Source organism: Haemorhous mexicanus, chromosome 28, assembly GCF_027477595.1.
Source record: "Haemorhous mexicanus isolate bHaeMex1 chromosome 28, bHaeMex1.pri, whole genome shotgun sequence".
NCBI classification, from domain to species: Eukaryota; Metazoa; Chordata; class Aves; order Passeriformes; family Fringillidae; genus Haemorhous; species Haemorhous mexicanus.
The window spans coordinates 1,502,205-1,530,075 of record NC_082368.1 but is presented as its reverse complement, the minus strand read 5'-3'; the positions used below and the strand labels follow the sequence as shown (position 1 = coordinate 1,530,075).

At 48.2% G+C, this 27,871-nt stretch overlaps 1 protein-coding gene across 4 annotated transcripts in view; it reads left to right on the top strand.

The window, feature by feature from the left end:
• MYO1D (myosin ID) overlaps positions 1 to 27,871 on the top strand; it is a 158,692-nt gene that overhangs the window by 68,066 nt on the left and 62,755 nt on the right. For 3 of the 4 annotated variants that reach the window (XM_059869530.1, XM_059869532.1, XM_059869533.1), the window contains exons 16-20: positions 528 to 735; positions 16,600 to 16,823; positions 18,984 to 19,128; positions 19,526 to 19,630; positions 27,244 to 27,357. In XM_059869530.1, the coding sequence (XP_059725513.1) occupies positions 528 to 735; positions 16,600 to 16,823; positions 18,984 to 19,128; positions 19,526 to 19,630; positions 27,244 to 27,357 (796 nt within the window). The remainder of the gene's footprint in view (positions 1 to 527; positions 736 to 16,599; positions 16,824 to 18,983; positions 19,129 to 19,525; positions 19,631 to 27,243; positions 27,358 to 27,871) is intronic. The other variant, XM_059869534.1, reaches the window with a different exon arrangement.

The following is a 27,871-nucleotide window of genomic DNA, read 5'->3' as shown; positions in this document are numbered from 1 at the left end:
ATTACTCCCAAAGTGATGCACGAGAAAAAATTATTTGCAGAATTTTTAAATCCAGGTTTTCTGACAAAGGAATTGGTTGCAGGTGGCTTCTCATGCAGAATGTGACCAAAACAAAGCTTTCCTTCCTTACAAAAAAACCCCAAACCAAGCAAAAAACCTAAACAAACCAACCCCAAAACCTAAACAAACAAATAAAAATTAAAATTGGATAGTGAAGGTGTGAAAAATGGGACAAATCCACAGGAGGCCAGTGCTAAGTTTGTTCCCTTGAATCAGTTCAGTGCTGATGGATTGAGTTCCTCCCAATATTAATTTGCAGTATCTCACAAAATTGTGCATCTTCTGTAGTAATTTTCCTTGTATTTTGAGGTTCATGATTCCTGCAGAGGATGTCTTCAGACTCTTCCATCTATACTCAGTTTTATGATAATTTAATGGATAATTTTTTCTAAAACCAGTTGAAGTTTGCCCTTGTCTAGCACCTTGGTGGCAAGCTCACATTTGTAAATGGTACCTTTTAATTCCAGGTACAAGATGATCTCTGAATTCACTTGGCCCAACCACGATCTGCCCTCAGACAAGGAGGCTGTGAGGAAGCTCATCGAGTGCCACGGCTTCCAGCACGACGTGGCCTACGGCAAGACCAAGCTCTTCATCCGCACGCCGCGCACGCTCTTCACCCTGGAGGAGCTGCACGCCAAGATGCTCGTCAGGATCGTCCTCTTCCTGCAGAAGGTAAAGCTCCCACTGCCTCAGAAACTCAGCTCAAGTTCCTTGAACCACCCTTGCTTTCCTTTCTGGCTCTGTTGCTGCACAGATTCCAGACTTTGGTCACTGCTGGGTATTTTTAGGGCTCTTTCCATGGTGCTCTCTGGAGCCTTGGTGTGGTGGGAGCTGTAGCACCTAAAAGGTTGTTCATTGGCACTGTCATATTTTCTGAAAAATCCCTTCTCAGAATCTCTGCTGGTCAGAGTGACTCTGAGATACATACAAGTCTCTTTTTTCCCAGCCCGGCAGGGAAGAAAAAGTCAGGATTCTTCTGTTCTCGTTCTCAAGGTTGTTTATTATTTCTTAGCTATAACATTCTTTCTCTGGCCTGCCGAGGTCTGTCTGGCAGGTTGGGTTGAGGCACACTGACTGCCCTCAGGGTGGTGTTATCTTTTATACTAAAAACTACGTGTACTTTATTTACCATAACTTCCCAATACCTATCACCTATGTTAGACAGTGAGTTCCTACCTTAAACCAATCCAAAAGTGCCAGCATCACCCAGAAGATGGAGGCTAGGAAGAAGAAAGAAGGACAGGGTATGCCCAAATTCCTCCATCTTGGGACCCCGAGCCCCCATTCTAAAACCCCCAAAATCTACTTTTCACCCTGTGACAAACTAACTATTATTCTACTTAAACTCTCTTGACTTGTAATTCTTCATATAAAGGTGGTGATTTGCTCCATGGGTCAAAATCAAAGTCACAGGTGTCTTGGGCTCTGTGCCAAGGTCTCTGAGCCCCCCCAGGCAGGGGCTGGAGCCATCCAGGACAGCCAGAGAGATGTCCTGGCTTCTGACATCCCTTTGCCAGGATTTCTTCTCCTGGGAAGATGAGAAGCCTCAGAGAAAAAACAATATCATCTCATTTGCTTCTCCCTGTTTTGCTGCTCTGGAATGTGGCTGGACATTTTTTACCAACAGGTGAATGTTTGGTTGGTTTCATGTGAATTGTTTTTACTTAATGACCAATCACCATCAGCTGTGTCAGACTCCGAGGAGTCAGTCACGAGTTTTTCATTATCATTCTTGTTAAGCCTTCTGGCTGTATCCTTTCTCTATTTTTAGTATAGTTTTAGTAGAATAGAATAGAATAGAATAGAATAGAATAGAATAGAATAGAATAGAATAGAATAGAATAGAATAGTAAATTATCCTTCTAAGAACATGGAGTCAGATTCACTCATCTCTCACCTTGTCCTGGGGACCCCTGCAAATACCACAGTTCATCACTATTTAAAAACTTGCTCTTTTCTCAGTAGAAGGAGGATGCCTGGGAGCATGAAGAACTCTTAGGGCTGAAATGTGGAAACACAAAATTCCAGGCTGGGTTGGATTAGGAGGGGCATTAAAGCCCAGTCCCACCACACCTGGCACAGGATGCCCAGAGCAGCTGTGGCTGCCCTGTCCCTGAAAGGCCAGGCTGGATGGGGTCAAGTGGAGAGGTCAAGTGGAAGGTGTCCCTGCCCATGGCAGGGGATGGAACCTGGGGAGCTTTCAGGCTCCTTTTAACACCAAGTGCTACCACCATGGTTCTCTGGTGGTAGCACTTGCTGAAATCTCTGTCTGTACAAGAGCAGAAATGCTGGGGCTGACCTTGCCCTGCCAGGCAAAGGGGATTAGTTCAAGACTTCTAGAAACTAATTTCCTAAAATGTGTATCTTGTGTGAAATTCTTGGAACCTGGGAAAGAACAGAACTTCTGAACCCATTCCTGTCCCTCACAAACAGAAACTGCTGACAGATGGGTGTAAAAACTTGACAGAACAAAAGCTCTGCAGGGAACACATGTTTGCACAAACTCTTCAAACCTGCTGGACTGAATGGGGAAGAGCCTGAAGGAGAAGCTCCCCCCGGAAGCTCTGAGTTCTGTGGATCACTCGTCTTTGTGGTGTCTGTGTGCATTGGATGTGATTCCCTTCCTGGAAACCCAACCAGTTTGACCAGGATGGGAGCAGAAAGCATCAGGTCTAGGGCTGGTCTCTTGGTATTTGTTGTGCTGAATGGTTTGTCTTTAGTAGGGAATTCTGCACCTTTTGTGTGCAGTGAGTTTTTCTGGAAAGGCCAAGCTCAGGCTGTGGAGGATGCAGGCCCTGCCTTTCTCTGAACTTTGTTGTTCAGAGTTTTGTTCCCTGTTCTGAGCATCTGTACTGCTGCTGAGCTTCCTTGGACTCTCAACATCTTCTCCTACCTTCCTTCCCTGGAAAGGGGAGCACTTTTCCATCTGGTTTATTCTCTTGGGCTGGCCTGGGACTGATCTCTAGGGCTCCCATGGCCCCTGGGAGGTGTTCCTGGATCCTTAGCTGTGCTTCCCCCGTGCTCACCAGGGGTTCTGGGGAGGAATTTCCTGCCTGGAGCCACTTGGATGCTTTCAGGGAGGTCCCAGGGCCACTGCTCTAACCCAGAGTCTCTTTCTCCCCAGGAATGGGGTGAGCTAATGAGCTCCTTGTGGAATGAAGCTGCAGGGGGGACTGCTTGCTCCCAGGTGACTCCAACTTTCATCTTAAGCCAGGGAGCAATTGAGGGGTGACCTTTTTGGAAATTGCAAGGTGCAATACTGGAGAATAATTTCAGAGCCCCAGGCTGTGTTGCTGTGGGAGCAGATCATGGCTCAGTGAGCTCCAAGCTCCTCCTTCAGATAAATCCAGTCAGAGGCACCATTTTAACAGCAACTTGTCAGTTTTGTGAGTTTGCTGTCAGCTCCAGAATTACATTGTCTGGGCTGGGATCTAGAGTGGGCTCAGCATCAAAGACAGCAGGGCAAAGGATTTTTTTGCCCCTGGAAGGTAAATAACCTGCTTAGATGTGATGGATCAACTCCTTTGCTCCACAAAGAGTTTTGCTGCAGTGGGTTTGTGTGGCATCAGGTGTAGAATAACTGTGGTGCTTCTGGGGGTTTCCTTGTTGCCACAGTCAGCAAAAGTGACAGAAATTGAAATGCTGGTGTACGTTGTCCTGTGGCTTCACAAACCTCCCTGCCCTGTGTCCTGGGGTGGGGAGGGACCAACATGAGTCTACCTGAGGACTGAAGCAGGACATGGAGGCATCTTTTTGTCATTTTTCTGTGATAAATCTTCAGGCAGTTCTAACTTACTACATAAAGGATCATAAAGACAAACTCCTTCTCCAGTGTTCAAGGAACTGAGGACTCTGGAGAAAATCTGGATGTCCTCCTGGAGCTCCTTCCCTGTAGCTGAACCCTCTCTGCTTTCACTCACTGGAGGTTCTTCAACCAGGCTCTCAAATGGGGCTGGCAAGGGGATGCAGAGGAGCTTTTCAGAGTCCTGGAACTTGCAGCTGAACCAAGAAACACTCAATGAATCATTAAATGCTTATTAAACAGCCCATCAGCTGAAGAGCTGGTATCTATAGGTATGGATTAGAGACCTTGTACAGTGTTAAATCTACCTGACAAAAGCTTGACTTTGTCTCCATTTTCAGTGTTTCTCTTGTTTCCTGCTAACTCTGCTCCCAGCTCTGGCTGGGATCCCTCCCTGGCTCTGCTGCCGGCAGATGGGGCCGCTGGAGTCGGGCAGTGCTGGAAAAGGTACAATCAAAAATCAAAGAGGAGGGGTCTGATGAGGCCTTTTCTGAGCTCTGAAAGCATCAAGGCAATTTTGCCTGTCATTTCTGTTCTCAACTTGCTTTCAATTGTTCATTAACAACTCACAGGGAAATTTAATTCTTGCTCTTTTTTCCTTCTGTAGTTTTGCCTTGAGCATCAAAGGCTGAGGGAGGCAAACTGTGAGCACATCTAGAAGGATTTGATTTTCTTTTAAAGAACTGAGCCTTCTGTTGCATTGGAGTTCCTCAAATTGTAATTTAGGAAAAGGGAAAGACAAGAGGAGATTAAATGTTGTGTTGTGACAAGGGGCACTTGTGTGACACAAGCTGAGGCAGATGTGAGAGCAGCTGATACCAGCCTGGGGCCCAGGGGTGTTTTCCTCTGCACAGGAATGAGTGTAAGTGAAAGAATCCACATTTAGCAGCTCTTTTTCTAATGATGTGTATTCTGGGGCTTATGGCTGTCCTGCAAATCATGAGGCTTTCCAGAAGGGCCTCAGTAATTATCTGGAGAGCTTCATCATCCAGTGACCCTTAACCCTTCAAACAGTGCTGCTGCCTTTGTGTAATGGTGCTTACCAGTTTGGCTCAATTGAATTAAAACTGCCTTCTCTCTCTTTTAGTTTAAATAGATAATTTTATTTTCTTTTGTTCCACATCTCTGGGGTGTCTTCACCTTTAGATTTATCTTTCACACTCCCTTTTTTCTGTGGTAAAATGTCAGTGAGATTCCAGGCTGTAATTTTCCTTCTGCCCCAGCACAGTCAGTGAGCAGATGTGATGTGATTTACCCGTGGCAACTTGCTGGCTCCAGTAGAATTCAGCAAGTGAGAGCTGTGTCCAGTGTCACAAATCCCACATGGCAGCAGGGACAGCACACCAAAGGGTCACTCCAGCAGCCCCAGCTGAGGTTGCTTCATGTGGTGCTTTAGGGTTTATTTGCTGTACCTGTGTTTCTGCCAGCTCTGTGATTGTCACCCTGAATGCAAATGGAGCAGCTCTAATGTTAATCATGCAAATAAAATCTTTTAAAAAAAAAAAGCTACCACGAAGCTCTGCTGCTTTCCCTGCCCTTGGAAAGGCTCCCACAGGCTCATTAGCTGTGCAGAGCAGAGCTTTGTTAGGGGAAGAAAGCCCGGGCAGGCGGCACGTGCGGGCTGTGCAGATGATGGCTCCTGTCACTGTAATTTACTGCCACATTTCGGTGGCATTTTATCAGGCCGGCACAGCTGCGCATGCAAATCGCTCTGAAATCTTCCTGCCTGGCACGGAAGCAGCAGGAATGTCCTTGAGTGCAGCCCGGCCCCTCCTGGGACCCTGCCCAGCCACGGGGGCAGGGCCGGCCCTGGGACGTGCCCTGGGCATCCCGAGGTGTCCTTGGGCATCCCAGCGTGTCCGTGGAGCCAGATGGGCTCTGCAGAGGCTCGGGAGCTGCCATCACCATGGCAACATTCCCCAGCCCGCGGGGAGAGCAGCACAGAGCCGTGGCTGAGGTGTCTTCATTCCATGTCATCATTCCCTGTTCTACCCTCCCACTCCAGCCCCACCAGCCCAGGGAGCTCAGGACACAGGGAAGCCTCAGCCACACGGGGAAACTCCTCCATGGACACAGGAGGTGTTTCCTGACAGGTTATGGAGGGACAGCAGCAGCCACTGAGGGCTTGTGCCAGTGACCCAGCTTAAAGCTTGGCTTACCATTTCCAATACAGGTGGGGAGAAACAAAACACAAAGAAAAGCCCAGACTCTTCCCTGAACCTTTTGCCAGCATCAGAGAGAACATTTGTGCTGTGATGAGTTGGTTAAACCAACCTTTGGTGGCTCTGATCTTGGAGACCATTCCAGGTTCTATCTCTGTCTTTCACAGCTGGAGAGGATTTTTTCCCATGCTCATCCACGTGTACCCCAGGCAAATTGGGAAGAGCAGGTTGAGCCCTTGCTGCTGATGCTTCCACATTGTTCTCATGGGAGGCAATGAGCTTTTGTTGTGCCTGAACTTTCCACATTTTCAAAGGTTCTGATCTGCTGCACTCAAGGTGTCTTTAAGCCTGCTTTGAGCTGTGACAGAGCTGCCAGTGTGGTGTAAGAAAGGGCAAAAAGCACAATTCCTTCAGGAGATTCTGTGGTTCCTGGTGTTGCCAGAGGCAGGAAATCCTGCAGGGTGCAGCCAGGATTAACAAGGTGTGCATGGGACACCACAAAGGGCACCCAAGGACCAGCAGCTCCATGTGGGGGGATGGTTGGGAAATTTCCCACAGTTGGAAATCTCATCCCTGTCCCAGAGCACAGGGGGTGTTTGCTGCAGCCGTGGCTGAGCTGCAGGAGGGACCTGGAGCAGAGATGTGGCTGCATCCCACACCTGAGAGCTGCGGGAGCACGGCTCCTTTGGTGATGTTTATGTTCATTATTGAACACGCTCTTGTTAGTGCCAGCTAATTAATCTCAGAGTGGGACCCTTCTCTCTTTCCAGCCTCTGGAATATTGTTGCTATTAAGCAAAGCAATAGAATGAACATTGTTCAGCTGACTTATGTGGAAAGAGAAAACAGCTCTCAGCAGATGCAGCAGCTCTTCCCCCTCGCTGCTCTCTGAGGTGATCTGGGAGAACAGGGAGCCTTTGATTTAAATCCTTTGCCTCAAACCTTCATGGGATCCACATTTACTCAAACCAGGAAAAGGCAGATCACAGCCTGGGGCTGTGAGTGAGCTCTGGGCCACTCCATCCCAGCCCAGCCCTGTGGGGAGGTGCCCCTCTGGAGCAGTCAGCCCTGGGGGCACTGAGGATGGGAGAGTTCCTCCGAGGCCCCGTGGCCGCCGCACATGCGGCTCCTCCGCGCTGGCATGGAAATATTTAATATTTAATATTTAATAACCTGCCCGTGTGAGAGCCTCCAGAGCTGAGCAGCGAGCCTCATGCCTGCCTGAATTCTTTGATTCTCACCAGTTGGGCTGCCTGGAGGGCAAACCATGGGCTGGGACAGATGGAATATTGATCATGGAGCAGTCTGGGCTGGGCCGAAGGAGGGTGGTGGGAGAGGGTGTTTGTGGTGCAGCAGGAATGGAGGAGTTTCCCAAGGTTTGGTTCCTTGCAGAACTGCTCCAAAATACCACTCTGGGGTTTAATTTAGCCAAGCTGGGTTTGTTTGCTGAATCCTGGGCATTTGTTTGCTCGCTCATGTGTTTGGATTGGGAGCTGTGTGGGTTTTGCTCTGCACTCGCAGGGATTGCAGCATCTAGGTCAAATCTAGATTATCCCTTTTTCCATGGGAGATGTACAGGCAAGGCTGCATCCTGGGCCCACCCTGACTGCTCTGCTGGCTTTCCTTGTGCTCTGCAGGGCCCATTTAATTGTTTTCCTTTCTTTCTTCCCTTTTTTCTCTTTTTTTTTTTTTTTTTTTTTTTTTTTGATGGCACATTCAGAGCATGGAACAGCCTGCAGCCTGCAGACAAGGCTGTAATGCATGGATGGGTGTGGAGGATTTATGTTCTGCTGGGGTGATGGATGTGATCTTGGATGTGAGGTTTCTTTAATCTTAGAAACTCTGTTGGAAGCTCAATGAGGTTTTTAAACTGATTCTAAAGGTATGTTCAGATCTCCCCTGCCATTCATCTGAATTTTAATTTATTAAATTTTAATCAAAAAACAAGTGAATTAAATATTCTTTAGGAAAAAAAACCCCAGTGCTTCCCTTAATCTGGGATGTGTCTTTTGCTTTGTCTGAATGCTGTTTGTGCAAGTCCCTGCTTTAGAAGCTGCCAAAGCAGCTGCTGCACTGGGAGCAGTGGGATCACCCCTTGGAACACTGCTGGGATCACTGAAGCCAGGGCTATGTCGGAGGAGATCCCTTGGTCTGGAGCTTTTCATGTCCCCAGGGGTCACTTCCACCTTGGGTTGGCCTTAACTGAGGGGATAAAAGGGACTGGAGGAAAGCTGTGGCTGCCCCATCCCTGGGAGTGTCCAAGGCTGGGCTGGATGGGGCTTGGAACAGCCTGGGACAGTGGAAGCTGCACGTGGCAGGGGTGGGACTGGATGGGCTTTGAGGTCCCTTCCAGCTGGGGTTTGGGATTCTATGGGTGATGTTTCTATGAAACATTTAAAACACTGTGGAATTGGCAAAGGTCTCTGAAGAGTGAAGGAAGAACAGCAAGGAACTTCCTCACTGGGAGCAGCTGTATAGAAATAAATATTCTTTGTAATGACCAGGAGTTGGAACTGTGTTCAGACTTTGTTTTTCCAACCTTTTCCTTTCTCTCTATCTCTCCCTTAGCCCTTCAATCCTGATTTCCATTGCCCTCTTCATTTTTGCTCCCCTGAATTTTAGGAGGACAAAGCATAGAGAAAGCAAAGGTATTGAAAGAGGTGAGGAGAGACCATGGGTGAGAGCTGGATGGGGAATATTGTTTGGTTTGTTGTTTGGTTTATGGTGCTCTTTGGAGTTTTTTTGAGCCCAAAAACTCCTTTTCTTTCCATTTTCAACATAATCATCATTGCCTCTACTCTTGTGTCTATGGTTTGCTCGTGGGCCCTTCCCTGCCTGCTCACACTGAGGCATCAGCACATCCTGCTGGTTGTTCCCCTCCCCTGCCTCTCTCCTTGGGCTTTCCTCCTGGGGACAATCCACTCCATGTCCTGTCCTGGCACTGTCATATTTTCTGGAAAAATCCCTTTGCCAGGATTTCGTCTCCTGGGAAGCTGAGAAGCCTCAGAGAAAAATGAAAGCAATAATTATCTGATTGCTTCTCCTGTGTTTTGCTGCTTTGGAATGTGGTTTGGAGATTGTTTATCCAACAGGTGAATTGTTTTTACTTAATGGCCAATTGTGGTCCGGCTGTGTCAGGGCTCTGAAGCAGTCACAAGTTTTTAATTAGTATCTTGTTAAGCCTTCTGTAAGATCCTTTCTCTATTCTTTAGTATAGTTTAGTACAGCATTCTTTAATATAATACAATACCATAAAATAATAAATTAGCCTTCTAAGAACATGGAGTCAGATTCTCATTTCGTCCTGGGGACTCTGAAAATGCCACACTGTCCCTCTGCTCCTGCTCAGTCCCTGGGCTGGGCTCTGATCCATGGCACTGCCCTGGAGGCTACTCCAGAGGGATCACTTGGAAAACTGCCATCAAACTGGTTCTTTGGGAGCCATGGCATCCTCCACCCCTCCCTCGTGCCCCCCACACATTTCCACCTCCTCATCCCTCTGGGATGCTGCCAGGGCTCCTGGGCTCCTCTGCCTGTGGTGCTTGGCTGGTGGCTCTGTGGCTGCTGGTTGGGATTTGGGATCTGGGGAGGCAGATGGCTCTGAACTGGAGCTGAAGCTGTTCCAGCAATGTCACTCTGATTTCAGGCTCCTTCTGCCCTGTGGCTGATTTCTCCTGAAAGATAAAGAGACTTTGCCTCGTGGAGGCTGCTGCTCCTCTGTCAGCTTGGCTGGGAGCTGCCTCAGGATTCAGGAGCTGTCAGGGCAATCTCAGGAGGTCAGGCAGGGACAGGGTGATCTTCAGTCTCATTCCCATGGGAAATCAGGTTAACCAGCAGGGAAAGCCACAGGAGGCGGGTAAGGGAAGTATGGATTTATTCTTGCCTGTGGGAGGGATGGCACAGGGCTCTGCCATCCCAGACTGCTTTACTCTGGCTGTAAGGATGCATGTTGTGATGCCCCCAGCTGGCTGGGATGTGGCTGGATTGAAGTGGGAATTCTGAGGTGCCTGTGGCTGTCAGGTCTCAGAGGGATGATCTCCTGGATCCCTTTGGACCTGGGCATGAAAATCCCTTGAATCCTACCTTGGGTGCAGAGCCATAAAAGGGAGAAGCAGAACCCTGCATGCACAAATCCTTCTGTTGGGGTTTGCCCCTCCTTGGCCCCCAACACACAACAGAGCAGTACCTTTGCAACAGGAGAATCTGTTACAGGCTGTGTAAACTTCCCTCTGGAAATCTGATGTGTTTAATTTCATTTTACAGAGCTCAATGTTCTTGAGTTATGAACTGGAGGTGGGGGAGAACTGAAAATGGGCATTGGGTAGAGCTCTCCCAGTATTCAAACCTGAGGAAGGTGTGAGTTGGCAGGAACACTTCAGCCTCCTGGAGCTGCTTGTTCTGGAAATGCATTGGCACAGGCTGCCCAGAGCAGCTGTGGCTGCCCCTGGATCCCTGGAAATGTCCAAGGCCAGGTTGGATGGGGCTTGGAGCCACCTGGGATAGTGGAAGGTTGCCCAAGCTGGATGATTTTTAACGTCTCTCCAACCCAAACCATCCTGTAATTCCAAGATTCTGTGATCCTTGTTTGTCTGATCTATGTCCTGCTGCTCACAGCTACCAAAGTACCTGCCCAACAGGGAGTTCTCTGCCTTGACACCTCCTCTTGTCCCCAGCATTGACCATTCTATGTCCCTGGAGGGCTCCGTGGGACCATGGGGCAGCCAGGTCACCGTGGCAGCTCAGAATTACTCAGGGGCTTCTTTGAGCTGCAGTGAGCCCTGCAGTGGGAAAGAAAGCCACCAAACCAGAAAAACAATTAATTTAGAAAATATTTGTCCCCGTTCCCTAGAAGAAGTTTGTCCTTCCCTTTGACTGTTTCCTCACCTTGGAGGCACTGCCACGGTGCTGTGGAAGGTCCTCACTGGCAGGGGGTTCTCCAGTTAGGACAACTTGATTTGAGAACATGCTTTTCATTAATGGTTTGCTGTGTGTGTAGCCAGGGGCATGTCTGAGCTGGATAATTGGATTTGGGAGGCCAGTGTTTGTACAATTGTGACACCTCTTGCTGTGAAGCCAATTTCTGCAGCGATGCAGCTGATACAACATGGGGGCAATCTGTTCCAGCCTTTGTTCCAGGGGTGTCTGACTGGTGGGAGAAGTAACCACAGCAAGAGACTTCCCTGAACAGCATGGCTGCTTCCAGCCCAAGGAAGCAAAACCAAGACTTTGTTCTGTGTTTCAAATGGTCCAGGGAACAGCTGACAGCAGTGAGGCTCTGCAGCCTTGAGCAGCTTACAGGGATTTACTGTGTGTGTTCTTTTCCTGAGACCCTCTGTAACACCCAAGCATTGTTCACGGAGGCCTGGAGCCCTTTGTTCCTCATTTCTGTTCTTACTAAATTCAAAAATGAGAAATTGGCAGTAGGGTTTTTTGCCCAGTTGATTTTGTTTGTTGTCCATACATCCCTTACAGGTACATTTTATGCCTCTTCAGCCTATGCTTAACTATCTCAAGCAATAAAAATATTTTTTGTTTTTCTTTTAAAAAATTTCCCCAGTACTCTTTGGATGCTCAGTTTTTGGATCCTACCTGGTGATTCTGTCAAAGTCAGGGTTTCAGAGCCTGCTCTGCCCTCAGACAGGGAAATGCCAGCTTGAATCCAGCCTTACACATTTTGGGTGAAATCCAGGCCTTGTTCAAGTCTGGTTCAGGCAGGAAGCTCTGAGCCTTGAGCTCCCCAGCAGCTCTGATGTCTTTGCGTGGCTGAAGCTGCACCAGATCTCAGCTGAAACCACGGTGGTAACTGAGTGTGGTTAGTGACTGCTGAGCACAGCACGTGTGCAGGGGCTGCTGCCTCCTCTCTGTCTAATGGCCTCAAGGAATAAATAAAGAACATGTTGTTTATTATTTTATCTGCACACAGGGATGGGATTCTCAGTCCCAGCTCCCTGGCTTTGGTTGGTGTGCTCAGTTTCTGCTGTGGCATTTGTGCTTCCTGCTCTTGCCTGTCCCTTCACTGTCCCATGTCCTGCCTTGCTTCCCCAGCTCTTCCCTCAGCCCCTGAAATGCTCTTTATTCCCACAGCCTCCCTGAGAGCAGCCCTGGCAGGGGCTGAGGTTGGCATGGAGCTCCTTGCTTTCAGTCACCTTGGGCTGTTCTCAGAATCCCAGAGTGGCTGGGCTTGGAAGGGAAAGCATCCAGTGGAACCATCCAGTCCCACCCCTTGCCATGGGCAGGGACACCTTCCACCAGAAGGGATGGTCAGCCTGGAGAAGGGGAAGCTCCAGGGAGACCTCAGAGCCCCTTGCAGGGTCTGAAGGGGCTCCAGGAGAGCTGGAGAGGGACTGGGGACAAGGGATGGAGGGACAGGACCCGGGGAATGGCTCCCACTGCCAGAGGACAGGGATGGATGGGATTTTTGGGAATGAGGAATTGTTCCCTGGCAGGGTGGGGAGGGGCTGGGATGGAATTCCCAGAGCAGCTGTGGCTGCCCCTGGATCCCTGGCAGTGCCCAAGGCCAGGTTGGACACTGGGGCTGGGAGCAGCCTGGGATAGTGCAAGGTGTCCCTGCCATGGCACTGGAGGATCTTTCAGGTCTTTCCCAACCCAAATCATTCTATAATGCTGTGATTCTCTGTGGGCAGCATTGTGCAGGGTCTGGGCTCTGTTCTGCTGTGTGAGAGCAGAAATGGGCTCTTCTGATGAGTTTGATGCTCCATAAAGTGCTGGGTGCTGACAAACTGCCCAGGCTCAGCCAGAGCTCCGTGGGTTGTGTCTGTAGGGGAAGGGAGACATCCCCCAGGGACAGCGAGGAGAGAGAGCTCTGACAGAGGGTGAAAGAAGAGAGTTCTCTGCTTTTGAAGGGTTTGGGACCCAAAATCTCTGTGTTTCTCTTTAAACTGAGCATGTCTAGAGAGCAGCAGCCCCTCACAACCCTGCACTAGTTGCTGCATGAGTTTTCTGGGCTGCATAGCAGGACTGTCAGTGAAGCTGTCAGGAGAGCCTCTGACATCAGCTTCACAAAGCAACTGTCGTGTTGCAAACAGCCTTGGGTAGCTAATTAATGCTTCTGTAGATAGAAGGTTTGATGTGCACCAGCAGAGCTGGGGGATCTTTCTCAGAGGGAAATAAAGTCTGTGACAGGACTGTGGTGAGCAGGGAGGCTCGTTATCCTTCCAATTCAATTCTGCAAAGAAAAAAAATACAGTCTTCTGCTTGGTGGGTTGTGTTGGAAGGTGAGTACAGGTGGGGCTGGATCCCTGGGGAATGCCAGGGAATGCCAGCTCCTCTGCTTACAGGATGGCAGCAGCACCTGCCTCCTTCCCCTGCCTGGGGCTCCTCCTTGGTGGCTGGTGCCGTGCACTGTCACTGTCACAGCCACATGCACTGGAGCAGGGGTGCCAGGAGAAGCCCAGGAGCTGCTGTGTGTTCTGCTTGTGGTGCTCACCAGGCAAAACACAACTCACAGGGACACTGGAGAAGCTGGGCCCCATCCCAGAAGTTTGGGGAATATCCTTTGGTTTTATATTTGTTTGGTTTTCCACACGTGGCCAGAATAGATATTCCCCAGGCTATTTTCAGAGCAATCTTTTCTTTAATCAGAGTTAAAATTGTTTCTCAATAATTGCTCTCAATTAGCACAGAATCATGGAGTGGTTTGGGTTGGAAGGGACTTTAAAGCTCATCCAGAGCCACCCTCTGTCACAGGCAGGGACACCTCCCACTGTCCCAGGCTGCTCCCAGCCCCAATGTCCAACCTGGCCTTGGGCACTGCCAGGGATCCAGGGGCAGCCACAGCTGCTCTGGGAATTCCATTCCAGGGCCTGCCCACCCTCACAGGATTTCCCAATCTCCCATCCATCCCTGCCCTCTGGCAGTGGGAGCCATTCCCCGGGTCCTGTCCCTCCATCCCTTGTCCCCAGTCCCTCTCCAGCTCTCCTGGAGCCCCTTTAGGCCCTGCAAGGGGCTCTGAGCTCTCCCTGGAGCTTCTCCTCTCCAGGTGAGCACCCCCAGCTCTCCCAGCCTGGCTCCAGAGCAGAGGGCAGCTAGAGCAGCAGTTTGATAATTTCTGTGGCCTCTTCTGCTCTGTGCCTTTCTCATGTGGAGATCTCAGTCATAAACCCAAGGTTTTTCAGCCACGTTCTCCCTGAATTTGGTCAGCACTGGGAAGTCTGTAGCCCCACATTTCTCCTCACAGAGAAAAGCAAGGCACAATTCTTCCCAAGAATATTTCTGGTTTTCACATTCTCTGAACCTCAGAGAAAGGAAATACAATTCTGTTCACTTGCTGTGCCTGTGTTTGTGCCACAGCAGAATGCAATGTGGAGACTGTTTACCCACAGTGATGGTGTTCTGTTTCCTTGGCCTGTCAGGGCCAGGTGTGTGTGTGTGTGTGTCAGGACTGTCACTGACAGTCATGAGATTCTGTGCAGTGTGTGCAGAGTTGAGTGCTTGGCAGGTTCAGTTTAGATGTAATGTAATGTAGTGTGTTAGGAAAATTAATTTATAAACATCAGAGGGTTATGTCTAAAAAGGAGACAGAGGACTCCTTTGACTTCATTCTAATAAAGTGAGAGGCCATGGGGCATTCCCCTGGGGTCTCTCCAGTTTTTGGAGGATGCAGCCTCCTTTTTATCCCAATTTCTCAGCCTCATTTCCCTTCTCTCTTTCCCCATTGGCTGAGGTACTTGGGAGGTTCAGACTTCCCAAAACACCTGATACCAGAGGTTCCCCTCTAATGTACAACCCTCCCTTTTAATTTTTAAAATTCTTATGGAATGTAGGGGTTTTTCTTCCTCATTGTTTCTTTCACCTTTCAATGTCTAATTTCATTTATCAGCAAACCTAAAGTTTATTGGTAAAAGCAAATATCATTTTCCATTCATCAATCAGTGGAATCCTTCCCATTGTTTCTTTTATCTCCCAGTGCTGGTTTTATCTACCAGCAGACCCACAGCTTGTTTGGAAAGACAAACCCACTGCTCCTCTCAAGTGTAATATAGTATAGAATAATATAGTGTAATAAAGTAATTAATTAGCCTTCTGATAAGATGGAGTTCTCCTCATCATTCCTCTCCTTTGTTGGGGGCCCATGCAAATACTATAGGAAGTCCCTTCCCTCTGTGAAAAACGCCAATCACTCATTTTTAAAATGTTAAAAGTTTAATAGTAATAAAATGGGTATAAAAGTAGTAATATAATTAGAGTAATAATAATTTGGACAATTGGGATTAGGACAATTTGAGACAATAGAAACAAAGAGTTATGGACAGTCCAGGTACCTTTTCTGGGCAAAATAAGCCCAAAAAAGGCCCCACGTTAACAGAGGGTTAACCCTTAAAAACAACAGCCTGCTGCATATTCATACACCTCATCCATGATGCATAAATTCCATTCAAACACAGGATTCTGGCTGGGCAGTGTCAGCTTCTTCCTCTGAATCCTGACGGCATCTTCAGGGCTGAGTGAGGCGGGAAGAAGTTCATTTCTTCTGATAATGGAGAAATAAATTCCCTTTCTCTGAGAGATTCAGATGTCCTGTGGCTGCAATCTCACTGCGAGTCCTTTCTTTAAAAAAATATCTTGCATAGCATAGTTTCTATTTTAACATTATGTTATCACCTAAAGCTATATTTAACACACTACTTAAGAAAATTAATACAGCATAACTTTCTAACATTACACATATAATATTCATTTTAATATTTGCAAAAAGCCAATCATAAAATATGCATTTTTCACATGTAATATAGTGTAATATACTATAGAATAATATAGTACAATAAAGTAATTAATTAGCCTTCTGATAAGATGGAGTCCTCCTCATCATTCCTCTCCTTCCTCGGGTCCCATGGTGAGCAGGTGATTTGCAGAAGCAAACAAACTCTACACCTTTGTGAGGGTTGTAAAGCTGGTATGTTTATTTCAGCCTTGGATGCATGTGGAGATTACTTTCCTTAAAAGACGTGGGTACCTCTGGGAACTCCAGATACTTTTTATCTTTCTCTCAAATACATATGCATGTCATTTCACAATAGGTTCATACATACTCAATTTTACCGATTTCATGTGGCATTTGCCACTAATTCTGCTTTGTTAGAAAGAATTTCTGAGTCAGGTTGACCTGCTCTCATAGCAGTCTCTCTGTCTGTCTGCCCCCCCTTTATCTCTAGATATTGGCTCCAGTAGTTTCTCTGAGCATAGGCTTTTTATGAGAACAGGCAGTCAGACTAATATGTTTTCAAACTACAGACTTAGCTCAGAGTTGTACATTTCACCTAAGTCAAAATAGGTTTCTACTCTGGAAAATTTCTACTCTGTCTCACAGCGAGGCTCGTTATCCTTCCAGTTCAATTCTGCAAGGGAAAAAAATGCAGTCTTCTCTTGGTGGGTTGTGTTGGAGGGTGAGTGCAGGTGGGGCTGGATCCCTGGGGAATGCCAGGGAATGCCAGCTCCTCCGCTTACAGGACGGCAGAGGAGGTCCCTTCCCCCAAATACAGTTATCAATCTGTGCAGCACAGGAAGAGCGTGGAAAGCCAGCAAGCCCCGCTGACGCCTGTGTGTGTCCCTGCAGGTGTGGAGGGGCGCGCTGGCCCGGCTGCGCTGCCGGCGGGCGCGGGCGGCGCGGAGCATCGCGCGGCACTACCGGCGCCACAAGGTGCGCGCCCACCTGCGCGAGCTCCTGCGGCGCTTCCGCGGCGTGCGGCAGCTGCCCGACCGCGGCCGCTCCATCCCCTGGCCCGCCCCGCCCAAGGTGCTGCTCCGCTTCCAGGAGGCTCTGCAGGACATCTACCACAGGTACGGCCCCTGTGTCACACCTCCGGCTGCTGCTGCTGCTGCTGCAGGTTTTTGTGGTTTTCAGCTTCTGTGCTGCTCTAGTGGGTGGGTCTGGGCTTCACGTGAGGGTGTGAAAAACACCAATCACTTGTTTTTAAATGTTAAAAGTTTAATAGTAATAAAATGGTTATAAAAATAGTACTGTAATTAGAGTAATAAAACTTTGGAGAATTTGGGTTAGGACCATACGAGACAATAGAAACAAAGAGTTACAGACAGTCTGGGTACCTTTTTTGGGCAAAGTAAGCCAGAAAAAGGACCCACGTTAACAGAGGATTAACCCTTAAAAACAACAGCCTGCTGCATATTCACACACCTCATCCATGATGCATCAATTCCATTCCAACACAGGATTCTGTCTGGGCAGTGTCAGCTTCTTCCTCTGAATCCTGACAGCATTTTCAGGGCTGAGGAAGGAGGGAAGAACTTGAAAAGAGAGCAATAAATTCTCTGAAAGATTTAGGTGTCCTGTGGCTGCTATCTGCTGCGAGTCCTTTCTTGAAAAAAAGTATCTTCCATAGCATAGTTTCTATTTTAACATTCTGTTGTAACCTAAAGCTGTATTTAACACACTACTAAAAACTAATACAGCATAACTTTCTAACATAACACATCTAATATTCATTTTAATATTTGCAAAAAACCAATCATAAAATATATATTTTTCATAAAGGACAAATGATCCAAATCTCAGGCCCAAGAGCACAAACAATGTGGGCTGGAGAGAGAAAAACAAGCAGGATGGGACTTGATGGGCTGGAGCTGTAATTGGACAATGAACTGCAAGATGCAAATGGAGCAGAACTTATAAAAGTGAGAGACCCTGTGACCTGTGGGGCATTTTGTGACCATTTTGGTTCACCTGGGGTGCAGCCCTGGCTGGGCCCTTGTGCTGCCCAAGGTGGATCCACTGAGGCCTCCTGATAAATCCCTGCTGTATTCTTTAGCTCTGTCCAGTCTCTGTGCTAGGGCAGCATCAGTCCCAGAGACATCTGGCTGAAGGACATGATTTGGATGTCACTGGCTTCATGCCCTTGACCAGCCAGATAATTCTGATCCAAAGATTTATTGTTGAATCACAGAACCCCAGGGTGGTTTAGATCTTCAAACCCATCCAGTTCCTCCCCATGCCATGGGCAAGGGCACCATCCCCCAGACCAGGTTGTTCCATTGTGATAACCATTATGTTTCCCTCCTTGGCCCCTTCCTGCCCTTTCTGGTTGGTTTTGAAAAGAAAGAGCAGCTGCTCTTGGATAAGGGGGAGGAGAAAAAGAATCTTCTGGATTTCCTGGAGATTTCTTGTGGTAACCTAGTGTTTTTCTGCAGTGAAAAGAGTGATGTTCCCCTTGTCACCCATGTTCTGTGTGCAGAACAGGTGTTTGTACCTTCATTAAACCTCCCAGTATCTAAAGGCTGGTGATTTTTTTTTTGCTCTGGGAAGCTGTAGGCAAAGTAGTTACAATTCCAGTTTGAGAAATGATGACTTCTGAAAGTGGCTGAATAAGAGAAATGTTGGCTGGAGGGGCTTTCAGAGACCTCCTGTCCAGCCATCAGCTTGCACGGCCGTTCCAGCAGCTCTAGATCAAGCCAGCTTTGTTATTTTCTCCAGCTGTCTCTTTCAGGAGAGACATCCATCCACCCACAGCCTGTCTGGGGAGAGAGTCCTGCTTTCAGAATTAGCTCAGTTATCAGAACTACAGAATTTTAGCTGCTAAAAAGCCTTTTTAGAGCATTAACCCTGGAGTTCTGCTGCTGCTGCTGAAGGCTGGGCTGTGGTGTGGGGCAATGCATGGACTGCCCTGCCCTGTTCCATGGTGCAGTTGGAACTGAGGGGCCAAATTCAGCTGTTGGAGGAGAATGGTGCTGTAAATGAGCCCAAAAATGGGCTGGCAAACACTGGATTGCCAACAGATGCACCAGTGGTTGACTCGTGGGTGTGGGATGGGGAGTGTGGCAGGGTTGGAGGTGAGACATGACTTTAAACCATCCAGTGACCTTTGCAGCTTTGGGAATGCCTGGGCAGGACTCTGAGGGTGTCCTTGTACTGCTGCTCTGGCAGCAGGAGCCCTTCCTGGGTGAGCTCCAGGCTGGGGGCTGAGGCAGACCTTGCTTTGCTGGCAGGTGGAGAGCAGCCGAGCTGATCCGGAGCGTGCCCCCAGAGCTGCTGCCTCAGCTGAGGGCCAAGGTGGCTGCCATGGAGCTGCTGAAGGGCCACAGGGCTGACATTGGCCTCCAGAGAGCCTGGCAGGGCAACTACATCGCACTGGTGAGTGAAGGGACCTGGGCTCAGGGTGCTGGAAGGGGAAAATTCAGGAAAATGAGCGTTGGTTCATTGGGAGGGGAAGTACTTAAAAGTTTCCTCTGTTCATGTGGGTTTAAATCCTTGACTTCCACTGCACTAGGAGTGATTTTTGTGGGTCCTGAGCAGCACTAAAGCAGTGCCATCAGCTGTCTCTGCAAACAGGCAGAGTCAGACTTCACTGGGAGACTGAAATGCTGGGTAGAATGGAAAACACAGGGACTAAAAGAAATTCTCTCTAGGCAGATTTGATTGCTTCCCTTTACTCCATCCTCCCTTGGAGCATTTTGGTGTGTCAAGGTTTGGTTTCCCAAAGCACAAGGGTGGAGGGAGCCATGTCCTGAGCCTGTGTCTGCTCTTCCAGAAACCAGGCAGCCCCCAGAGCTCAGGCTCCTTCACGCCCGTGGCCAACGAGCTGAAGCGCAAGGACAAGTACATGGACATCCTCTTCTCCTGCCACGTGCGCAAGGTAACGGGGCTGGGGCTGCCCACGAACAGGAGGTGACCCTGGGGAGGCTGGGACAGCACTTCAGAGCAGTTCCAAGGAGCTGCATGAGGGATTTTTGAGTGCAGCAAGGTTGGGTGGCTGCTGGGGCCTCATCCCATCAGAGGCACAAATCAATTGTGGAGTCCCATGCCGAGTGTTGGAACTGAATGGTCTTTAAGAGCCCTTCAACCCAAACCATTCGATGATTTCATGATAAAATCAGTTCCTTCTGCATAACTGGTTTGGATCTGACATTTTTTGTAGCAGAATTGGGTTTTTTGTTAACTTGATTGGAAGGTTTAAACAACTAATTAAAAAAGCAGACTTGCTTAATTGTTGTGGGTAGCTCCTAATGATGCTGGTTTGAAATATCTGTCAGGGAAGGATATTTTTAATTTTACAAAGCCAACAGACAAACTCAATTTTTGTGGTAGGTCAGTGCTGTGGGTGTTCAGGTGTTTTTAAGAAGCTGTTTATTCTTTTTATTTGTAAATACTGCAGTTGGTCCCTATGTGCACAGTTATTCCTTATGATTCTGCAGATCTAGACAATTCATTCTGCAGCACAAAATCTCACTTTATTATAAAACTTTGCAAGTGGTAGTGAGTTGTATTGTTTATTCAACAGTGATTCATGTTCATAAAAATAGAAATCTCTTATTGCTTTCCAAGCAAAAATATCTCAGTGGAGTTTGGTGTTGCTGTGACCACATTCTCTGTGAACAGGGGGTTCACAGGATTAAGGAAGGAGCAGGCCAGTCTGAATCCAAACTCCCCCTTTACAGCCTCACAGCTCTTGGGCTGAACCTCCCCGAGGGACAGAGAAATGCAGAATCCCCCTGGCTTTTTTCAGGTTAGGCTGAAAACAAAATAATTCTTCTTCTAACTCATTTAATGAACTGATTCCAGTTGCAGCTTCTGGCTGAACTGGGGTAACTGCAGAAAGGACAATGTTCAGTTGTTAGTGATGATGGGAATGATGGTGAGGGAATCACTGGGAGTCTGTGTGTGATGGACACAGTGTGGGAGTTTTATCTTGCTCACAGTTATGCAGCTCTCCAGCCTTTAAGTCCCTGTGTTACTCTTGCTCCTGGTTCAGCTCTCAAGGACAATCTCCTGTGCAAGCACAGGGCAAAGCAGATTCCTGAAGCACAGATTCACATTTCATCCTGTTCCCTACCTTCCAGGACAGAGCTCCTGCCTTCAGACAAGTGTCAGAGCAGCATTTGTTGGTTTTGGTGTATGGGGGAATCTCTGAGCATTCCATGTTTCTGTACTGTGAGTGTGCTGGTAAAATCCAGTTTTTGTGAGTTTGATGCACTGAGATGCCAGCACTTCAATGGTAGAAGCAGAATGGGGATGGAATAGGTGTTACCCACCATAGAGTGGATTTCTCCTGAGCCTGAAAGGCTTTCAGAACACTCAGAGGCAAAGCTTTAAAGCTGTGGGTGCATTGAAAGGGCAGCTCAGCTGAAATCACAAATATTGCAGCTGTGCAGACTTGCAGCTGTGTGGGTTTTAAATTACCTTGCAACTGTTTTTAATTTTTGAAAGGTTAAATTGTTGTTGCTTTCTTTTCACAGAGAGGTAGGATTTGTATTGTAAAATCAGGGTGCCCCAGCATCTGGGAAAGATTGGCAGCTGACTCCATTGGTTCAGAAGGCTGAACAATTGCTTTATTAAACTACATTATATTACATTATACTACACTGTATTAAAGAGATGCCATACTACAAAGAGGACTAAAGAATACTGAAGAAAACTCATGACTGTCTCCCAACAGTCAGGACACAGCTTTTTCCCCAGCTGGCCAAGGAAACAAAACAATCCTCAGCAAATCCAACTGACAAATCACTTCAGGTAAACAATCTTCATAACACACTCCGTGTGTGCAAAAACAACAGGAGCAGCAAGTAGAGATAAGAATTGTTTCCTCTTCTTCTCTCTGTGCTCCTCCAGGAAAAACCCAGAGAGAGAGAGTTATATCTCTGTTCAGAGCATGTGAATGCCACAGACTTGGTCCCCTGCTGGCCTGCTGAGTTAGGGGTTGCTGGCATGGCTTTGGAGCCCCCAGCGTTTCCCATCTCTGGCAGTGTCCAAGGCCAGGCTGGACAGGACTTGGGGCACCCTGGGACAGTGGAAGGTGTCCCTGCCATGGCAGGGGTGGCACTGGGGGGTCTCTAGGCACAAACCACTCCATGATTCCATGATCTCAGCACTGCTGAGGACAAGGCTGCAGCACTGTGCCATCTCATGGATGGGCAAGCCTGGTGATTGCAGAGCTTCTCCATGTCACAAATGCAAACCATCCCATCCAGAGCCACGCTGTCCTGTGGCTCCTCCCTCAGGGACTGTTTGTCTTCTGCTTGTACAGACAGGAAACGTCCGAGGGAGCAGAGCAGGGAACACAAACAGGGCTGAAATGGGAAGGGTAACAGGACAAGGATTTGACATTTGAGAATTTAGCATTTCCCTTCCAAGCAAGGCACTTCCTCAGGTCATGTTTCTGGCTCTGCAGACTGAGTACAGTGAGAGCTGTTGGACAGGAGTGACTGTGTGCTCTGACTGCAGGAGCACAGCTGGGAACAGCCTTTGCCCTTCCCAGGAAACAATTTCCATCCTCAGCTGTTTAAAATGAAGGCATTTCTCTTGTCAGAAAAACAAGTTTTGGCATCCTGCCTCTTACCTCGGAGTAAGGGCAGTCCCTGGGTGACCCTCAGTGCTGGGGCAGGGGGACTCTCTCCTCATTGCTGCATTCTTCCCTTTGAAGTTTGAACAAATGCATTTTTAAATAAATCATCAGGTTTCTTCTCTTTAGCCTTGACTTCCCCATGTCCTACCTGTTGGATTATGGGGTTTTTGATTTAGAGATGGGGTAACTGAGAGGTGTTTTAAAAATTTTAGTTTTATGAAGGTGTATATATATATATATATATCTACATATACATGCTTATACCTTCATATATGTATAGATTTAATATATTTTTATATATATGTATTATATATTGTATATATATTATATATAGTATATACATTATAATTTGTGTATATATATATATATATATGTATGAAGGTGTATATATATATATATATATATATATATATATATATATATATATATATAAAACAAATGTTACCTGTAAATCCATTTCCTACATTACCAAACCTTAGTGGCCCAGGGTGGCACTTGGTGCTGGCACGTGCAGCCTGGCCCAGTGCTCAGGGCAGATTTGTCACATCTCTCATGTTAAACCTGGTTCCTGTGGGTTTGCAGGTTGTGTTTGATCTCTGCTGAAAATTGACTCACGTGAAGCTTTAACAGGGGCCTGCAGAGTGAATTATAGAAATGAAATTGTAATTATCAGGTGATTTCATTGCTTCCTTTAAATAATTCTCCTGAACAAAGCAGCAATTGACAAAAAAAGGCTGCTCAAGTTCATCCGTGCTGTGGTTTCATGATTCAGCTTATTTGAGGATTCTGGAACAAAAACCGTGCTGCTCCTGCTCTTCCCTGAGGCAAGAAGGTGTTGGTGGGAAGGTGTTAAAGGGCACTTTGGTGAGCTGGGCTGAATGTTTTATTTCTGAAGCAGCATCAGCCTTCCTCTGTGGCTTCCTTCAGCTACTGAGTCACCAAACCACATGTGAAATAGTTGTTGGCTGTCAACAGCAATGTCAGGTGTCAGCTCTTGGAAATGTTCAGTCTAATGCACTTCTTTCTTTGCACAGAAAACACATGAAAAGCAAAAATAATGGGCAGCTTGAGCAGACACAGGTGGAGCCCAGAGCTCACCCGTTAAAACACATTTATCAGTAGAGCACACCCTGCGACCTGTCAGATACTGGCTCATGAAATTCATTGACACAGAATGTTTTTAGCTGCTGACTGACATTGATCTAATGAATTCTTCAGAAAGAATCTAGAAGATTCTAGATCAGGAAGAACTTCTTCCTGGAAAGGGTGGTCAGGCCTTGGCAGGGGCTGCCCAGAGAGGTGTTGGAGTCCCCACCCCTGCAGGTGCCCAAGGAGCACCTGGACGTGGCACTCAGTGCTCTGGGCTGGTGACAAGGTGGGGATTGGGCACAGGTTGCACTTGATGGGCTGGGAGGGCTTTTCCAACCTCAATAATTTTGTGGGTTTGAGTGTAAGAAATGAATTTATTCCAGTAACTGCTCTCCAAGTTTTGAGCTGCTGGCAAAGTTTTCTTTGCCTGTGTGGGGGCCTGATTTCAGCAGCTTGAGCTGAATAATAATGGGGGGCTCTGTTTGGATCACCTTTACAGGAGGGCTGTGAAAGGCTTTGAAGCCCTGCTGAGGGGAGGGGAATGAGCTGTGTGCTTGCTTCCCTGCAGTAGGTACAGGTAGAAGCAGGTCATTCCTGCCTATGGAAAAATCCATCTTTGCTGAGCATTGTGGTGCTCTTCACTTTTTCAAAGAAAATTTTCAAGATTTTTGCCTTAGGAGAAACCAAATGCATATTTCATGCAAACCTCCAGATTTTGTTGGATCACCTAGGAAACAACTCTCTCTCTTTATTTTCTTTAGAATAAGGCTTTTCTTCCCACTTTTCCCTTGTCACTTGTGGCACCAAGCTCCATTGACAGGATCATCTCTTTCAAAGGCCTCTGCCCTGCAGTGTCCAGAGGCCACTGACAGAGACCTGAAAAACTTCCCTGAAGATTTTTCAGCTCTAGGCCAAATCTTCATTTCCTCCATGAGCTTGTCAGGAAGCTAAATTAGGACTGATTCACATTTGGATCAACAAGATATAAATACAGAATGCCCAGAAGGTGCAGAGAACACAATGCTGGGAAGGGCTGTTCCCCAGGAGGGAATGAGCTGGAGCTGAGAACAGAAGACCTGTCCTTACTCCTACAAGCCCAGTAGTGGTATTTGCACTGAGAGTGTAATTTTGTGTGCACTGTGAGTGAAATTTTGAGTGCAAATTTGTGAGTGCAAATTTGTGTGAGTCCCTTCTGTGCCTGCTCCCCAGTGGGACAGTTTTTGCTTTAACCCACAGCAGGTATTATTTACACAAATGCACTGTAGGTGCAGGAGGCACCTGGAGCCTCTTTTGCTTGGAAAAAGCTGGAAGGACCTGAGAAATTGCTCCCCAGGTGAGATGAGCTGCTGGGCCTCTCCTTTGGTACATTTCTTTAGCTGATTTTTAATACTATAAGCAGCACGGAACCATGAGAAAGTAATGGAATTCAAACCATGCCTGTAGGACTCCTACAGTATTCCATTGGCTTGGAATACACCTCTGGGGGCTGGTCAGCAGGGGCTGAGCTGAGTGCCAGGGGCCAAGGACACCTGGCTTGGATCAGGAATAGTGTGGCAGCAGGAGCAGGGCAGTGACTGTCCCCTGAGCTGGCACTGCTGGGGCACATCCAGTCCTGGGGGTAGCTCTGGGCACCTCATGGTGAGAAGGACCTGGAGGGGCTGGGGGTGTCCAGGGCAGGGAATGAGCTGGGGAGGGGCTGGAGCTCCAGGAGGGACTGAGGGATCTGGGGGGGGCTCAGCCTGGAGCAAAGGAGGCTCAGGGGGCCCTTGTGGCTCTGCACAGCTCCTGACAGGAGGGGACAGCTGGGGGGGGTCAGGCTGTGCTCCCAGGAACAGGAGGAGAGGGAACGGCCTCAGGCTGGGCCAGGGGAGCTCAGGGTGGATATTAGGGAAAATTTCATCCCAGAAGGAGTGGTCAGGCACTGGCACAGCTGCTCAGGGCAGGGGTGAAGTCCCCATCCCTGGGTGCATGTGGCACCTGGGGACAGGGCTCGGTGGCAGCCTTGGCAGTGCTGGAGGAGCAATTGGACTTTGTGATCTCAGAGGGCTTTTCTAACCTTTCTGGCTGTGAAAGCTGAATGTGCTTCCCATCTCTGCTCCCCAGGCAGCAGCCACAGGACCTCGTGCCCTGGGGTGGCTCTGGTGTCACAGCACCAGAAATTTGCTCTCTGTGTCACCAGGGGCTGGGGGTGGGACAGCAGCCAGGCAGGGTCATGGCAGTGCCCAGGCAGTGTTCACTGTGTCAGACTCTGCAAACAAATCACACTGAATCAATGACTTGATTGATCTGAGCATTGATCTGAGCTCTGAGGGGCAGATCCAGCCCCAGGGACTGGACTTTGGTTCAGCTCCCAGGACCTGGAGCATGGAGAGCCCAGAGCTTCCCCAAATCCTGGTCAAGGAACCGGTGCTGCTCTGCTCCAGCACCCAACATGTGGCACCAGGCACTCCTAACCTACTTTCTCAGGGCCATTCAGTGTTTCATAGCCTCTAGGCTTTCTTCTCCCATTCATCTGCTTCCTAAAATAATCCTGGTTACTCAGCATCTCTTCCTGTGAGACTTCCCAGGCCCTCAGTCATGTTCTTCACCTTCTCTGAACCACCAGATTCTCCTTCACACTCAGCACCCTGGTCCTTCACAGGCTGTTCCAGGTGAGCCCATGGCTCCCAGGACATTATTCCCATGTTATTCCTTGCCTGTGCCAACATTCTGCTTTTTCTGAGCTGCCTCATGTCTTTGTGCCAAGATCTCTCCAGAGCTGTCTGAAATCATCCTCGGTTGCTTTTTCTGAGTCAGTGCCATTAATGTAAAGCTGTCACAGAGCTCCCCAATTTGCATTTTTTGCCTTTATCTGCTCTGAACTTTGTCATTCTGCTGCCTCTTGACTGAGGATATTTAAGTTCTCCTGTTGTCTCCTGATTTCACCCTGGAAAATCCTATTTATGTTCATCCTCCTCACGTCTTACCCTTCTCTCCCTTCTCAGTTGATTAATAAATATCTCAGTGACTGTGATACAACCATGACTCTGGTTTTGCCTCAGTGAAAAACAATTTCTACTTTGTGTCCTACTTTCTTTGGCACTTCCTACAAACCTTGCATCCTGCCTGGTGAGTGTTTAGTGCTGAGGGGCATCCCACAGCCTGGGTGAGGTGGAGCTGCTGGGGGTGCTCACCTGCAGAGGAGAAGCTCCAGGGAGAGCTCAGAGCCCCTCCCAGGCCCAAAGGGGCTGCAGGAGAGCTGCAGAGGGACTGGGGACAGGGGATGGAGGGACAGCACCCAGACCAAGGATGGCCCAAAGCCTCAGGTCTGGGCTGTGCCAGCCCCTGGTGCAGCCTGGCTCTGCAGGGCAAGGATTCTCCATTTGGGGTGCCCAAGGCTCCTGGATAATGTGGGGACAACAGCCTGGGATTGGACTCACTTAGACAGGACTTGAGTGTGCCTGGGAGAAGCATCTGGCCTTGGTTTGAGTGAAAACTGGAATTTCCCAGGGTGCCACAGCTCTGCTGGGAATGTTGCTTCTCTGTCCCTGCTTGTGTAATGGAATTACAGGGACCACGTTCCCTTTTCAGTGCTCCAAGGCCAAGGAGAAAACCTGTTTAGGAGCTGTGTGGGTTTGGGGTATTTTTATGTGACTTTTGGCTGCTTGTGAGTTTAGGGTGTTTGTTGTGGGACTTTGGGGTATTTTTGTCCAAGTTTGAGGTACTGTTGTGCAAGTTTGGGGCATTTTTGTGTGAGTTTGGCACTTAGCACTGCCCAGTTTCATTTCCTGTGTTCCTGCAGTGGTCACTGGGACTCACAGGGTGTTTCTGTGCAGGTGAATCGCTTTAACAAGGTGGAGGACAGGGCCATTTTCATCACTGACAGACACCTGTACAAGATGGACCCCATGAAGCAGTACAAGGTGATGAGGACCATCCCCCTCTACAACGTGAGTACAGCACTGGGGATCCTCCTCTGGGGCTCTTTCAGGGCGGTGTCTTTACTCTGTAGCTCCATTTTCATATCCATAAAATGGAAAAAGTCCTTGGGTTGTAGTTTCTGATATATGTAATGTCTTTATAACAGTCACAGTGCAGTTATTGCAACACCAAAGCATCAGGGTGGGATTGTTGGGCTGTCCTGGGCAGGACCCGGGGTTGGACTGGATGGTCCTGGTGGGTCCCTTCCAACTCAGGATATATTCCATGGTTCTATGAATCTGTGATCATATTAGCTTTTCATTTTGGTGCATAAAATAAAAGCTAAACCCCAAACTGCCTCTTACCCTTCTCTGCTCCCTCCCTGTTTCAGTTTGCTTTGCTGTGTGCAGGATCCTGGCCCTGGCAGGGGTTGGCATTTCACAGCAGCTTATGGCACTGTTCCTGTGTCTCTGAGGGCTTGTCTGATCCTTCAGGTTGTGCTTGAATTTATTTATTTTTTAATATTTGTTCATGTTTAATGTA